The 14950-nt window shown below is 65.1% G+C and overlaps 1 protein-coding gene across 1 annotated transcript in view; it reads left to right on the top strand.

Moving 5' to 3' along the window:
* Positions 1-14093, top strand: part of NECTIN1 (nectin cell adhesion molecule 1) — a 56774-nt gene extending 42681 nt beyond the window's left edge. Inside the window, exons 2-6 of the mRNA XM_084895617.1 lie at positions 3316-3666; positions 4145-4447; positions 4756-4873; positions 6847-6998; positions 12852-14093. Coding sequence (XP_084751743.1) covers positions 3316-3666; positions 4145-4447; positions 4756-4873; positions 6847-6998; positions 12852-13399 — 1472 coding nt within the window. The 3' untranslated portion in view covers positions 13400-14093. The remainder of the gene's footprint in view (positions 1-3315; positions 3667-4144; positions 4448-4755; positions 4874-6846; positions 6999-12851) is intronic.
* The last annotated feature ends 857 nt before the right edge of the window (positions 14094-14950 follow it).

Consider the following 14950-nt stretch of genomic DNA (forward strand, 5'->3'; position numbering starts at 1 on the left):
GCCACACCCTGGCCCTGCCAGCAGTGCTGTGGGCACAGAGAGCCCATCAGAATGAGCTGCCTGCTGCCTGGAGGTCCTCCACCCGCCGTGCCCGGCCCGCCCTCCCCGGGCAAAGGAACACGGGCCAGGAGAGCCCACTTGGTGCCCAGCGAACTGGTTTTTCTCACTGCCCCAGGTGGCTTCTGGGAGAGCGGCCTCCCCTACGGAGGAAAGGGTAGGGGAAGGCCACATCTGCCTGGAGGCATGGCTGGTGGGATGGACCTCGGGAGTCCGAGCCTCTGCTGCGCCCTCCTGCCCTCACCAGGTGCTGCCAGCCCTCCCCAGGCACGCAGCTCCACAGGCTCAGGTCACCTCTGAAGAGGCCTGGCGGCCAGGCACTGGCCCTGCTGCCCCCACACCTGTGGGGAGATGTGAGGAGAGGAGTTCGCAGCCTCTCGCCCCACCATGCCCGACGCCAACCCCCAGACAGCAGTTGGGGGCACCCCTTTCTCCACCCTGCCTGCACCTGGCCCAAGCGCTCCCAACCGGCTTTTCCTGTTCCTGCTTTGTTGGTGAAAGTTCCCCACTGGGCCTCATTCTCAGCTGCTGGTGAGCCTGGCAGGCAGGGAGCACCACCCCTGTTCTCCTGGGAGGGCCCTGCACTTGCCTGCTGGCCACCTCGCCCGTCACATGGGGGTCTGGGCTGTCCGGCCCACTGACCACACTGGGTTGGCTACAGTTCAAGGACTCAAACAGTTAGGGCCACTCAGGGAGAAGAAAGTGGGGCTCAGAGGGGTTCCTGGTCAGGTCTCAGGCAGCTCAGGAGGGAGCCGATAGGACCCAGGCCTCCTCGCCTCCTGTGGGTGCTCCTCTGTCAGATGCCACCAGCCTGCAGGGCATCTGCAGGGACATGTTGGAACCCACGGTCCGAGGGAGGACGGCGGGGGTGGGGCTGTGGATAATCCAGGTGGGCCTGTGGGCGTGCGTGCGGGGCAGAGCATGGCTGGGCCTGGTGTGGAGAGACCAGCGACCTTTAGTCGCAAGCATTTCCTGAGTCCCTGTGTGCCTAGAGAGAGCTGGCCTGTACCCTCGTAAGGGGGGAGGGGGCAGCCCGCTTCCCTGACCGTGGCGTGGGGTCTTCAGAGGGCTGTGCCCTGCTCCGGCGCCCACGTGCAGAGGCAGCACGGCCCGCGGTCCTGCTGCGGAGCCCAGACCCCTCTGGAAGCCTCCAGGCCGCGCGGGCCCGGCGCTGCGGCAGCTCACGGGCTCAGCAAGCTGGCCGAGTGAGTGGGGGTGCAGGGACACGCTGCGCAGAGCTCGGGCCGCAGAGAGTGAAGGCACGCGATAGAGGAGGCTAAGCCAAGTTCAGGGCTGAGGCAGCACAAGCAGAAGCCATTCTCGATGGGATAGAACGGCTGGGGGAGGTCATGGGCGTATTTATTGGGTCCCACCAATCGCTCCCTCCTTCCTGCGAGTCACCACTCTCACTGCCTCCATCGTGACTTGTGAATAGTTTTTTTATTGATTGGCCTCAGAGACAGTAAGAGGAGAGAGATGTGTTTGTTCGTTGGTTGATTCTCGTATGTGCCCTGTGCACCCCGGCGGTCGGGGCGACACTCCAGCAATGGCACTCCCTGGCTGAGGCTGATCTGTGAATCTCTGTAGAACAAGTATGTGCCGAGCACCCGCTGTGTCAGCGGTGTGAGCAGCCACGTCACAGGCGGAAAGGAGCTGTTGTGGGTGTGGCTGGGTTCACAGCTGGAGGATCAGGGGCTTCCCAGAGGGGGTGGCCCAGTAGATTATCGGGGGGGGGGGGGGGGGCGCTTCTTGGGAACTGCATGAGTAGGAGGCAGGAAGTGTTGCATCTGCTCCTTGGGGCTGGGACTGAATTGCTCATATGATTCAAGTGCTGATACGGACTCAGCACCTAGAGGTAGAATAAACGAAGGAGGGGGAGAAGCTCAAAACCAGGCAGGTTCGGAAGGCTGCGCCTGCTTCTGCCTGCCCCGCTGGGTCGGGGGGGGGGGGGGGGGGGCAGCGAGCCAGTGCACCCGGACAGGGGATGGAACTCTGCGGAGGAGAGAGCAGGAGCCACCGGGGTCCTATGTCCCCAGCGCTTCCTGTCTCCTCAGTTCCTCGTCCATCAGACCGTTCGGCTCTAGCAGCCCTGTGTGGGGAGGCCGTGGGTTCCCGCCCATCTGCCAGAGGAGGGAAGCCAGGCAGAGTGAAGCAGCCGGTGGCACTCGGCTGAGCTGGGCTGAGAGCAGTGTATTCCACCCTCATTGGAAATGGGAAATGAGCTCTGGCTGGTGTGACCAAGTGGATAGAGCATTGGCCTGCAGGCTGAAGGGTCCCTGGTTCGATTCCAGTCAAGGGCATGTATGTTGGTTGCAGGCTCCTCCTGGCCCTGATTAGGGTTTGTGGAAAACAACATCAATGTTTCTCTCTGTTCTCCCTCTCCTTTCCACTCTCTCTAAAAATCCATGGGAAAATGTCCTCAGGTGAGGATTAACCAAAAAATTAACAAGAGAGGGTGTGGACAGGTACGTGCTGCCGAGGAGCGGTATTGACAGCAGCACCCGTGGAAGGCAGCATCGAGCAACATGCAAAGTGTGGTCTTGATTTTGTGGGGAAAGTGAGTAGATGGCGGGGCAGCTGCAGAGAAGACAGTGAAAAGTGTCCCCACAAGGTGACCAGTGACGTTTCTGAGTGGTGGGGCCGGGGTTCTCACTTTTTTCTCAGTATTTCTTTTTTTTTTCTTTCTATATTTTTATTGATTTCAGAGAGGGAGAGAGAGATAGAAACATCAATGACGAGAGAGAATCATGGATCAGGTGCCTCCTGCACGCCCCACACTGAGGGGATCGAGCCTGCAACCCGGTGCATGCCCTTGATCAAAATTGAACCTGAGACCCTTCAGTCTGCAGGCCAGTGCTCTATCCACTGAGCCACAGGGCTTGTCTCAGTATTTTTCAGTATCACCCAGTGTTTTTATAACAAGCATGTATTCTGTGTGTAATCAGAATAAGGAGAATATGCCTGGCCGGCGTGGCTCAGTGGTTGAGTGTCGACCTATGAACCAGGAGGTCATGGTTTGATGCCCAGCCAGGACACATGTCCAGGTTGCGGGCTCGATCCCCAGTGGGGGCGCGTGCAGATGGCAGCGATCAGTGATTCTCTCATCACTGATGTTTCTCTGTCTCCCTTCCTCCCTGAAACCAACACAAATGTGTTTTAAGAAAAGAATAAGGAGTGTGGCCGCCGGGAAAGGAGACAGTGGCGGGCGCCGGGTGGAGGGTGTGCCTGGCGCTGACCCTGCCGCCCCCTCTCGCCCAGGTGCCCGCGCCCAGATGGTGCAGGTGAACGACTCCATGTCCGGCTTCATCGGCACCGACGTGGTGCTGCACTGCAGCTTCGCCAACCCGCTGCCCGGCGTGAAGATCACCCAGGTCACCTGGCAGAAGGCGACCAACGGCTCCAAGCAGAACGTGGCCATCTTCAACCCGGCCATGGGCGTCTCGGTGCTGCTCCCCTACCGCGAGCGCGTGCAGTTCCTGCGGCCCTCCTTCACCGACGGCACCATCCGCCTCTCCCGCCTCGAGCTGGACGACGAGGGTGTCTACATCTGCGAGTTCGCCACCTTCCCTGCGGGCAACCGCGAGAGCCAGCTCAACCTGACCGTGATGGGTGAGTGCCCTCCGCCCGCGTGCGCAGGGCTGGGCCGGCGGGGCCCCGCGTGTCTCCTGGTGGCGAGCTCCCAGGGCTCCGGGCTTGGCACCTCCAGGCCCTCTAGCCTGGCTGCCCACAGCTCCTAGGGGTTGGGGCAGGGCCTCGGCTCTGGGCGGAGCTGAGGGTCAGTGTTCAGGCCGCAGCCCACTGTGGGGCCCCTGGTGGGTGGCAGGAGGCGTGCAGAGCCTCAGATGCCTGGGAAGGAGAGGGCTGTGGAGCCATGGCCTGGGTCACGGCACGCCGCCCAGGAGGCCTGGGCCTGCTCGAGGCGGTGCAGATGGTGGAATGAGGTCGCCATGCAGAGTCCCAGGCGGAGTGCGGGGGCACAGCGGTGGGACAGCCAGGGAGACCTGAGCGAGGCCAGGCAGGGGCATCCCCGCCCGAGCCCTCTGACCAGGATGAGAGCCAGGCCCATGGCTGCCTCCGCTTCCCACAGCCAAACCCACCAACTGGATCGAGAGCAGCCAGGCCGTGCTTCGTGCCGAGAAGGGGCGGGACGAGAAAGTCCTGGTGGCCACCTGCACCTCGGCCAATGGGAAGCCGCCCGGCGTGCTGTCCTGGGAAACGCGGCTGAAGGGGGAGGCCGAGTACCAGGAGGTCCGGAACCCCAACGGCACGGTGACCGTCGTCAGCCGGTACCGCCTGGTGCCGGGCCGGGAGGCCCACCTGCAGCCCCTGGCCTGCATCGTCAACTACCACCTGGACCGCTTCCGGGAGAGCATCACCATCCGCGTGCAGTGTGAGCGGGCGGGCGCGGCGGGCCTCCGAGGGCGCCCCCTTCCTGCCCTCCCCGCCTCCACCCTCCCCTCTGCCCTCTCCCTCTTCCTCCTCTTCTCCTTCTGGGGTGGTTTGTCCCCCCTCCTCTCTTCCCCATGGCCTCCCTTCCCTCGCCCTTCCTCTCCTCCTTTCTTCCCCGTTCCCTCTGTGAGCTCCCACCCCTCACGCTTCCCCCTGGGCTGGTTCCGTGTCATTGTCGATGCCACCCCTTCACTGTCTGGGGGCCCCTGGCCTCACGTCTGCTCCTCTGACCTCGTTCTTTGGCCACAGACGAGCCTGAGGTGACCATCGAAGGGTTTGATGGGAATTGGTACCTGCAGCGGACGGACGTGAAGCTCACCTGCAGAGCCGACGCTAACCCCCCAGCCACCGAGTTCCGCTGGACCACGTGAGTGCGCGGGCCGCCGCGCGCCTGGCTGGTCACGGGGGCCTGCGGCGGGCGGACGCTCAGTCTGGGCTCAGGGTCTGGGTGAGAGGCCGAGAGCACGCTGCTCTGTGCTCCTCTCGGTGTGCGGCGCTGTCAGTGTTGCTCCGTGGCAGCCAGCGCCTGTCCACAGCGCGGTCAGCGGCACAGGGGCTCACCTGTGGCCTGCCCCCTCTGCTGCTGCTGATGCTGCCCTTTTCCGCGGCTGACGGTCTGAGTCGCTGCCAGCCCAGCCCCCGCGTTCATTTCTGTCCGAGTCCCCAGGAAAGCTGGCTGCCTGGAGCCTTCCCACCTCCCTCTCCCCGTCCTTCTCCAGCGCCCGTTCTCAGGGAGGCGCGGAGGCCCGGGCGCCTGTGCTCGAGGGCTCGTCCACGGGCCATTGTCGCTCTCCTGGCTTCGCGGGCGCAGGCCTGGCCCGCAGAGGCTCTGTCCCTCCGGGGCCCCAGGCCGCAGCCAGCTCTCCTGGAGAAGGGCTGGGGGCGCCGAGGTGGGTAGGGCGGCCGAGGAGGAGCCGGGCACGGTGGGCAGAGACGGCTGTCTAGATTACATCAACAACTATTTCTTTTTTTAAATACATTTACTACTTTTTTATAATATATTTTTATTTATTATTATTGCCGAGACTGGTTTGGCTCAATGGATGGAGCGTCAGCCTGAGGACTGAAAGGTCCCAGGTTCGATTCCAGTCAAGGGCATGTACCTTGTTTGCAGGCACATCCCCAGTAGGGGGTGTGCAGGAGGCAGCTGATCAATGTTTCTAACTCTCTATTTCTCTCCCTTTCTCTCTGTAAAAAAAATCAATAAAATACTTAAAAAAAAAAAAAAAATATATATATATATATATATATATATATATATATATATATATATACATTTTTATTGATTTCAAAGAGGAAGGGAGAAGGAGAGGGAGAGAGAGAAACATCAGTGCTGAGAGGGAATAATGGATCGGCTGCCTCCTGCAGGCCCCCCACTGGGGATCGAGCCCACCACCTGGGCATGTGCTCTGACCAGGAATCGAACCGGAATCCTTCAGTCCACAGCCTGACGCTCTATCCACTGACCCACACCAGCCAGGGCTCCACACTCTCTTCCAGGAGGGAGCGGGCACCGGCCCCTGCCGTCACCCTCCACCTCCTGGAACCGGAAGTGCTTCCGAAGGTGTGAGTGGGGCCTGCTCACCAGTTCCATGTCCGTGGGCTGCAGCTGTGGAATCCCACAGGGTAATTGCTCTGTGGCCTTGGGGAGCAGAGGAAGGAAGGTCCCTATGTTCCGGAAACGTCCGGGCCTGTGACATGCCCAGTAAGAACACAAGCGAGGGAAATGGAACAATTCCTAAGCCTGAGGCACGTCTCCTTACCCAAGTAACTTGTTAAAATACAAATGGCCAGCCCCCCAGTGTGGCTCAGAGGTTGAGCATCAACCTAGGAACCAGGAGGTCACAGTTCGATTCCTGGTCAGGACACATGCCCGGGTTGCAGGCTCCATCCCAGTGTGGGGCATGCAGGAGGCAGCCGATCCATTGATGTTTCTCTCTCTCCCTCTCCCTTCCTCTCTGAAATCAATAAAAAGATATATTTTTATAAATACAGATCCCCAGGTCATGGCCCCGGGGGTCAAGCTTCAGTGGAGCTGGGTGAGAGCCCAGATGTGTGTTAACCAACTCCACAGAAACCAGGTCAACAATCAGGAACCACGAGTCTTAGAAAGCGCCAGGCAGGCGGTCAGAGAGCTGGCTCGAGCTCCAGTCCTGCCGCTTACCCTCAGCCCTCACCTGCCCAGAGGGACTCACACCCGGGGGCGTCCGCATTGGGTGCGGTGACAGTCAGAGGCAGGGTTGGGTACAGGAAGCTGCCGCTGCATGCCTCCTTCCAGCCAGGCCCCCCTGCCCCGCGGGAAGGCGGCGGAGGTCCTGACCAGCCATGTCTCCACCGCAGGCTGAACGGCTCTCTGCCCAGGGGCGTGGAGCCGCAGAACAGAACCCTCCTCTTCAAGGGGCCTATCGACTACAGCCTGACGGGGACCTACGTCTGCGAGGCCACCAACCCCATCGGCACCCGCTCGGGCCAGGTGGAGGTCAACATCACAGGTGCCTCCCTGCCCCCCCCACCCCACCCCACGCTCCTCCTCTGCCTCCGGTCGCTCTGTCCCTGAAGCTTGTGCTCCTCTGCCTGCATCTGCCGTTCTCCGGGCGCGGGTCTTTCTCCTCCGCTGACGGCTGTGAGGCAGTCGGGAGGCCCGAGCAGTGAGTGTCCCCCTGGGGTCTGCCAGCAGCAGCCCCGGGGAGGCCGGCGGGGGAGGGGGCTGTGATGGAGCTAATCTCCAAGCTCTGCTCTGGGTTCAGGGAGGACCGCCCGCCTGGAGGAGGAGGCCCACTCTGTGGGATCCTGGAGGGAGAGCGCGGAGCCGCCGGCGCGGAGCCGCCCGCCCGGAGCCAGGGGGCGGGGCCCTGCACCGAGCGGACGCTCTCCCTGCGCCTCTGTCACTGCGGACGAGGGGTCGGCCTCCAGGCCTTTCGGGGCAAAGGGAGGACGTGGGTTGGGAGGCTCGGCGACCTCAGGGGATGAGAAGGAGCGAGCTTCCCTGTCAGGAGGGCGGCTCCTGTGAAATGGGGCAAATGCGAGGTGCCGAGGGCAGGCTGCGCCAGCACAGACCTCCCTGCCTGCGAGCGGCCGCCCTCCGTGGTCATCACGGGAACGATGGAGACGGGCCGCAGCGGGCGTGCCCTCAGCCTGGTCGGCGGCGCAGGACGTGTCCAGCTGGTGCCTTGGCCTCTGCGGGATGCGAGCGCGCAGTGACATCGCGGTGTGGTGCGGGGCCAGGGCCGGGCTGGGCCAGCCGAGGACCGGGAGCTCCGAGCCTGTGAGGCGGGGCGGCGTGGTGCATGGGCCCAGCTGCAGGAAGAGCAGCTCTGGCTGCACTAAGCCCGCCTCGACCTGGGGCCGGGCCGTCTCAGCTCTCGTGGTGCAGGGGGAGCCACCTGCTCTCCTCTTCCACTCCCTGCCATTGGCCTCCAGGCCAGGGTTCAGGGCTCTCCAGGCTGGCCAAGGGAGGCCAGGCCTGCACCCTCCCTTCCCGGGGCGAGTGAGCAGAGCTGGGCGCTGGCCTAGGCCGCCCAGCGAGAGGCGGCCGTATGGGGGTGCAGACTCGCTGAACTAGTCCTTCGCCTCTGAGCCTCAGTTTCCTTGTCTTTATATGGAGACCTCGGGCTTCTGAGGGTCACGCCCATCGGCACTCACTGCCTGGCACGGGCGCTGCTCCGCCCGCTGTACCTTCCCCAGGCGGCCCCCTCCCTCCGGGCGCTCCAGGGAACCACGGTTCCAAGATCTGGGAGGAGGCCCCGAGGCCCAGCAGCTTCCTCCCGGCGGCCCGGCCAGCGCTGGGACCAGCTTCCTCCCGCCGGGCTGGGGCTCGGTGCCGCCCAGGCCTCGCTTTGCCCAGCGCCCATGAGCGCTCGCTGCTCGTCAGGAAGCCACACCTCCCAGGAGGGAGGCCGATGGGCTCCCCCGGGGCCTGGGGACAGAGCAGAGGGAAGGAGGGAGGGAGGCAGCGTGGAGGCGGCCGTCTCCTGGGTCAGCCTCTAGGCCAGGCGGGCGGCCGGGCCCTGGAGATCGCGGGGCCAAGGTGGCAACTGAGACCCCGGGTGGTGAGCTGCAGAGGGCCCCTGTTCTCTGGTCAGGCCGGAGAGGGCCCGGGCCGCGAGCTGCCGTGGGAGAGGCGGTCCAGCCGGCACCACTCCTTTGCCCGCTGAGTGTGCTTGTGCTCACGGCAATTTTTTTTATTTTAATATTTTTATTGATTCCAGAGAGGAGGGGAGGGGGAGAGGGAGAGGTAGAGGGAGAAGCATCATGATGAGTGAGAACCATGATCAGCTGCTTCTTGCATGCCCCCTACTGGGGATGGAGCCCACAACCCGGGCATGTGCCCTGTCCAGGAATCGAACCGTGACCTCCTGGTTCATAGTCAACATTCAACCACTGAGCCACGCCGGCCGGGCTCAAGGCAGTCTCTAAGCAGCAGCCCCCCAGTCTTCACCTGCCCCAGCTGGTGCCTGTCACTTCCCTGGGCCACTGAGGCGCAGCCTGTCCTTGCCCAAGCCTGGCTGGCCTGCAGGGGCGTGTGCGGAGATGGGCAAGTGGAGCTCGCATTCCGTTCTCCGGCTGCTCGGGAGCAGTGGGCCGGTGCCTGTGCAGAGGGATGGAGAGCAGAGGTCTCGGGTCCCAGAAGAGGTGGTATTTGCGTTGTTCCTACAAGGATGAGTGCATGGGCGGAGGTGGGGGGGTTCCCCTGGGGGGACTGTGTGGAAGGAAACAGAAGGAGGGACTTTCTCTCTCTGGCCGAGGGGAGCCTGTGGGTTCCCTGAGGCAGTGGCGGGGCCGTGGATGGGTGGGGCGCAGTGAGGGCGGGTGAGGCCTTTCTAGGGGACCCAGGGCCTGCACTGGGGCTGCGGGGTGAGAGCAGAGGAGATAACCTCCCCGGGGTCCCCGCCCTTCTCCCCGTGGGGTGATGCTGGGTGGGAGGGGCGCTCAGGGATGTTCCTGATCAACCTAGAGTCCAAATTTGGCCCCTGGGCTGGAGGTTCAGGCCAGTTCCAGAGCAGGCAGGGAGGCCCCGGGGTGCAGGGGGTCGGCCCACTTCCCATGCAGGTGACCGGGTGTGCCCCAGGGGCAAGGTGCTCTTCAGACCCAGGCTGCTGCAGCGGTCCTGAGAGGGGGCGCCGCGGGGTCCTGAGTGGGGGCGCCCTTGGGTGAGGAGATGTGCCAGCAGCGGGTGCGCAGCTGCGTGCTGAGCGTGTAAACAGGCCGCTGGGCCGGGGCTGGTGTCGTCCCCCGGCAGTGGCAGTGCCCGGGGCCTGCGCCTCGGAGGACCGGTGCCCTTGGACTCGATGAGGCCCGTTTGCGGTCTGACAGATGCTCAGCTGCTACAGCTGCAGAGGAGGGAAGAGCTCCCCACAGTCTGGCCCCGGCCTTCCCACTGTCCACGGCCCGCCACACTGCATGCTGGAAGGTGTAGTTCTCAGTGTCCTAGCCTAATCTGGTGCCCCAGCACTTCCTGCCTGACTGTGTTGGTTTGGGAAGCAAGTCCAAACATTCTTGTTGACCACAAGCCTCCTCCAGATCCTAGATTCAGACTGCAAACCCCAACCCTTCCCTCTACTCAGACCCATCCGAAGCCCCACAGCAGTCCACCAGCTCCATCCGGGAGCCGGCCCTGCAGGATTCAGCCCCCGCTCCAGAGGGGAAGCTGCAGCCAGTGAGGAGTCGGGGCCCCTTTGTGAGAGGATGTGAGGGCTGCAGCTGGATCCCGCGCCCCCCCTCTCTCCCCCACCCCCGCCAGCAAGCACAGCAACCCGCTCAGCTCTTCCTCCCTCCCTGCTCACCCCTCCCTCCCCCACCCCCCGCAGCCATGGAGGCTGTGTGTGCTGCTGGCACAGACGGCCTGCGGGACAGCTGGAGGGCCAGCGTGGGCGGCGGTTCTTCCCCCCAAGCCTGGGGGGCTGGAGTCATAGCCATTCTTCTCTGCACAGGCCTGGCCGGACACAGCCAACACAGCCAGAGTCCCCTGGTCCAGAAAGCGGTTTGGCTCAGTGGATAGAGTATCAGCCTTCAGACCTGAGGGTCTCTGGTTTGATTCCAGTCAAGGGCATGTACCTCAGTTGTGGCTCCTCCCCAGCCCCAGGTCAGGGTGCCTGTGGGAGGCAAACAATCGATGTGTCTCTCTCACATCGATGTTTCTCTCCCTCTCCCACTCTCTCTAAAAATCGTCTCCAAGAGTGCAGAGCTGGGGAATCTGTGAGCCTGCCCCGTGTGACCACTAGCAAAGTGGGTGCTCGGCACATGCGTGCTGACCAGTTGGGTAGATGGATAGAGGAAGGATGAGTGGATGGGTGATAGGGGAGCAGGTGAACAGAAGAGAGCATCCAGTCTGGGTGGAAACTGGAAGGGTCACAGGCAGGAGAAGGCCACAGGCAGGGGAAGGTCACGGGCGGGGGGAGGCCAGGGGCGGGGGGAGGTCAGGGGCGGGGGGAGGTCAGGGGCGGGGGGAGGTCAGGGGCGGGGGGAGGTCAGGGGCAGGGGGAGGTCACGGGCGGGGGGAGGTCAGGGGCGGGAGGTCAGGGGCGGGGGGAGGTCAGGGGCGGGGGGAGGTCAGGGGCGGGGGAGGTCAGGGGCGGGGGAGGTCAGGGGTGGGGGGAGGTCAGGGGCGGGGGGAGGTCAGGGGCGGGGGAGGTCAGGGGCGGGGGAGGTCAGGGGCGGGGGGAGGTCAGGGGCGGGGGGAGGTCAGGGGCGGGGGAGGTCAGGGGTGGGGGGAGGTCAGGGGCGGGGGGAGGTCAGGGGCGGGGGAGGTCAGGGGCGGGGGAGGTCAGGGGCGGGGGGAGGTCAGGGGCGGGGGGAGGTCAGGGGCGGGGGGAGGTCAGGGGCGGGGGAGGTCAGGGGCGGGGGGAGGCCACAGGCAGGTGCAAGTTCCAGAAGAGGCGGCTGCCTCGGGGCCCTCGTGGAGGCAGCTCTCCCCTGGTGGGAGCAGGTGTGAGACCAGAGAACCTTGAGGCTCCAGAGGGGCTGCTCTGGACGTGGGCAGTGAGGACAAATACTCAGTAAAGGATTACTGGGCAGCCAGGCCGGCCTGGCTCAGGGGTTGAACATCGGTCTCTGAACCAAGAGGTCAGGGTTCGACTCGGTCAGGGCACAGGCCTGGGTTGTAGGCTCGATCCCGGGGTTGGTGCGTGCAGGAGGCAGCCGATCCATGATTCCCTCATCACTGATGTTTCTCTCTCCCTCTCCCTTCTCCTCTGAAATCAATTTCCAAAAGAACAAAGCTAGATTTATGGGCGCCTGCACAGAGGACACATGGGGACAGGAGCTCTGCCCACTCCACCTGGAGGGCATGGCGGCCCCACCTCCACCTGTGACAGGACCGATCCCCCCACCGCCTCCCCGTCCCCGTCCCTGGGCAGCCCGTCCAGCCTGAGCCTTGGAAGGACTCTTCCACCCTGCAATCTGCCTGGTCCCCCTGCTGCCGACCACGCTGCACCGCAGGGCAGACACCCCTCCCCCGCGGGCCACCCTCCACCTGCAGAAAGGACGGGCGCTCCAGGGCCCCAGCCTCCAGGTGTGCCCTGACCTGCCCGCTGTGCCTCCTGCCCCCGGCTGGCCGTGGTCTCTGGTGCCACCCTGTGGCGGTGCTGGGGACTGCCACTCCGGCCTCTGTCCTGGCCCCACTGGCCAAGAAAGTCACCTGCCAGCCTCTTCCTTGCTCCTCTTTCTGCCTTTCTGCATTCCCAGTGTGACCGTGTCTACACAGACTCGCCAATTAGCAGGGCACACGGCTCGCCATGGCATAGGGCGTGTGCCCAGGTGACCTGCCTCCCAGTCACCTTTAGTACCAAGTCCGCTCTGGCACGCCTGTCCCCGCACATGCTGGCTGAGCGCCGATGCGCAGGGCCAGGCTGGCAGCACCTCTCCCCCCACCCTACCCCGCTGTGCCCTGCAAGGCCAGATGCAGGCAGAGCCACAGCCTGGCTTCTGGCACTGGCTGGGCACCTATGGGCCCGCCCCGGGAGCCGGCAGCTTCCTGTGCTCTAGGAGCAGTGAAGTCAGGGCCCTGGGACATGGTGTGGGCAGGGCAGCAGGGACATTGGCACAGACTGGCATGCAACAGCCCCGCTGTGTCAGGGCCGGTGTCTGCGGGCAGGCCCTGAGCCGGGCTCTCCGGTGTCCTGGGCAGGAACCGCAGCCTGCTCCGTGGCGCTGCGGGCGCGGGGCCAGGGTGGGCCGACGCCACAGCCAAGGAGGTGGGCACAGAGGCCTCTGCCCGCGTCACACCGCAGCCTGGGAGCTGGGCGGGAGCCGTCTGTCCCCGGCCTCCGGCCCGCTCCCTGGCCCACTCCCCCCACCCTCCCCTGCCACCGAGCCGACACTGACCGCCCGTCTCTCTTCCTCCCCAGAATTCCCCTACACCCCGTCCCCTCCGGACCACGGGCGCCGGGCCGGGCCGGTGCCCACGGCCGTCATCGGGGGCGTGGCGGGGAGCGTGGTGCTGGTGCTGCTGGTGGTCGGGGCCGCCCTGCTGGCCCTGCGCCGGCGCCGCCACACCTTCAAGGGCGACTACAGCACCAAGAAGCACGTGTACGGCAACGGCTACAGCAAGGCGGGCGTCCCGCAGCACCACCCGCCGCTGGGCCAGAGCCTGCAGTACCCCGACGACTCGGACGACGAGAAGAAGGCCGGCCCGCTGGGGGGCAGCAGCTACGAGGAGGAGGAGGAGGAGGAGGGCGGCGGGGGGCGCGAGTGCAAGGTGGGGGGCGCGCACCCCAAATACGACGAGGACGCCAAGCGGCCCTACTTCACGGTGGACGAGGCCCAGGCCTGTCCGGACGGCTACGGGGACCGGACCCTGGGCTACCAGTACGACCCCGAGCAGCTGGACCTGGCCGAGAACATGGTCTCTCAGAACGACGGGTCTTTCATTTCCAAGAAGGAGTGGTACGTGTAGACCCGGCCTGTCTGCGCCCTCCACCCGCACGCCCCCCGACCCCGGGACTCACGCTGCCCGGCCCGCAGAGCCCTGGTTTGGCCCCCGTCCTGCCTCCCCACTGTCCTCTGTGCGTTGATGTGGCTGCGCCCCTGTCCCTGGCAGTGCCCCTTGCTGTGTGCAGCCGGCCCGGTCTGGTCTCTGCACCTGGCACCCAGCCTCCAGGGCCCGGGAGCCCCTCCCCACCCCAGCACTGGAATGCCTCTTCTCCGCTGGGAGGGGCCCAAGGGCCTCCCGAGGAAAAGCCTCGCCATGCTGCTCCCGTCCCCGTGCGAGTGGGCGCGGCCGGTGGACCCGGCCTAGACCCGAGGGGGCGCCGGGTGCCCAGGGTGCTGGACAGACGAGGCCCGGGGCCGTGGGCGCACTGGGTGCGTTTTCCTCCTGCACGGCCACCCCAGTCTGTCCCACAGAGGGGCCACCTCCGCTCACTGCCGACAGACAAGGACTCACAGGCCTCCGTCTGCCCCCGCACACCCGGCCACACCTTCCCCGGGGGGACCCCGCCACGGCTGCCCGCTTCCTCCCCTCCCCCCACAGCGGGGCAGCTGGGGTGAGGCCCCGTGCCTCCCCAGGATGGCGGGCTGGCCCTAACCCGCTCCGTACAGCGCGAAGCCTCCGGTCTCTCTCACCTAGCAAGTTCTAGCAGCAGATACTCTTGGGTCAGGATTGGGGTCCGGATGCAGGGGGGGAGGGGGGAGGGGGAGGGGGCCGTGCGGGGGAGCTCAGACTGAGGGTGTGGGTACGCCTCGCCCACTGAGGCCAGAAAGCGGAGGGGGAGCTGGATACTGCTCCGAGCTCCTGCTGCCCACTCCCGCTCAGCCGCCTGAGCGGGGAGAGCGCACCTCTGAGCTGCAGTTCCCTGTGCGTAGCCTGAGCTCCTGCCAGCCACCCAGTCCGTCTCCACGAGGAGCAAGGCCCGCCCCGCCCCTGTCCCTTCCTCAAAGTGCCTCAGGTCCTCCCTCTGCCCATCGCTGCCCGCCCTGCCCCTGGCTCCGGGTGGGAGACCCTGGGTGGGGCGGCGGGGTCACGCCTGCCTGCTGGATTCTGGTGAAGGGCTGGGTGTGATCCGCCCCGGTTCCGCTTGCCCTCCCTCAGGCTTCCCCAGGGAGCCCCTCCTCTTTCTCCCGCTCTGGTGCTGCTCTGGGCCCTGGCCACCTCCTGCAACCGTGGGCCCACAGTTGGGCCACCCTCCCCTCCCCCCCACCAGCCGCCCAGTAGCCGCGTAGCAGAGATCTGAAGCCATGGCAGCCCTGGGGCCACCTCCCCTGGGCTGGGGTGCCGGCTGGAAGGCAGGCGGGGAGAGTTCTGGGCTCTTTCCAGCCACAGAGAAGAGGAGGGGAGGAGGGAGGGTTAGCCCCCAGGGGAGGGGCCTTCTCCGTGTGACATCACTGTCCCTCCACCCTCTCTGTGCCCTTGAACCCCTAGACTGAAAGGATTCCTCCTCTGTCCATGCTACCACTGCCACCCGTTTCTCACTTGATGGACTTTGGAGGCCCTGGGCCCACCAAAGCC

This window comes from Pipistrellus hanaki (genome assembly GCF_964339955.1).
Source record: "Pipistrellus hanaki genome assembly, chromosome: 9".
In the NCBI taxonomy this organism is placed as follows: domain Eukaryota; kingdom Metazoa; phylum Chordata; class Mammalia; order Chiroptera; family Vespertilionidae; genus Pipistrellus; species Pipistrellus hanaki.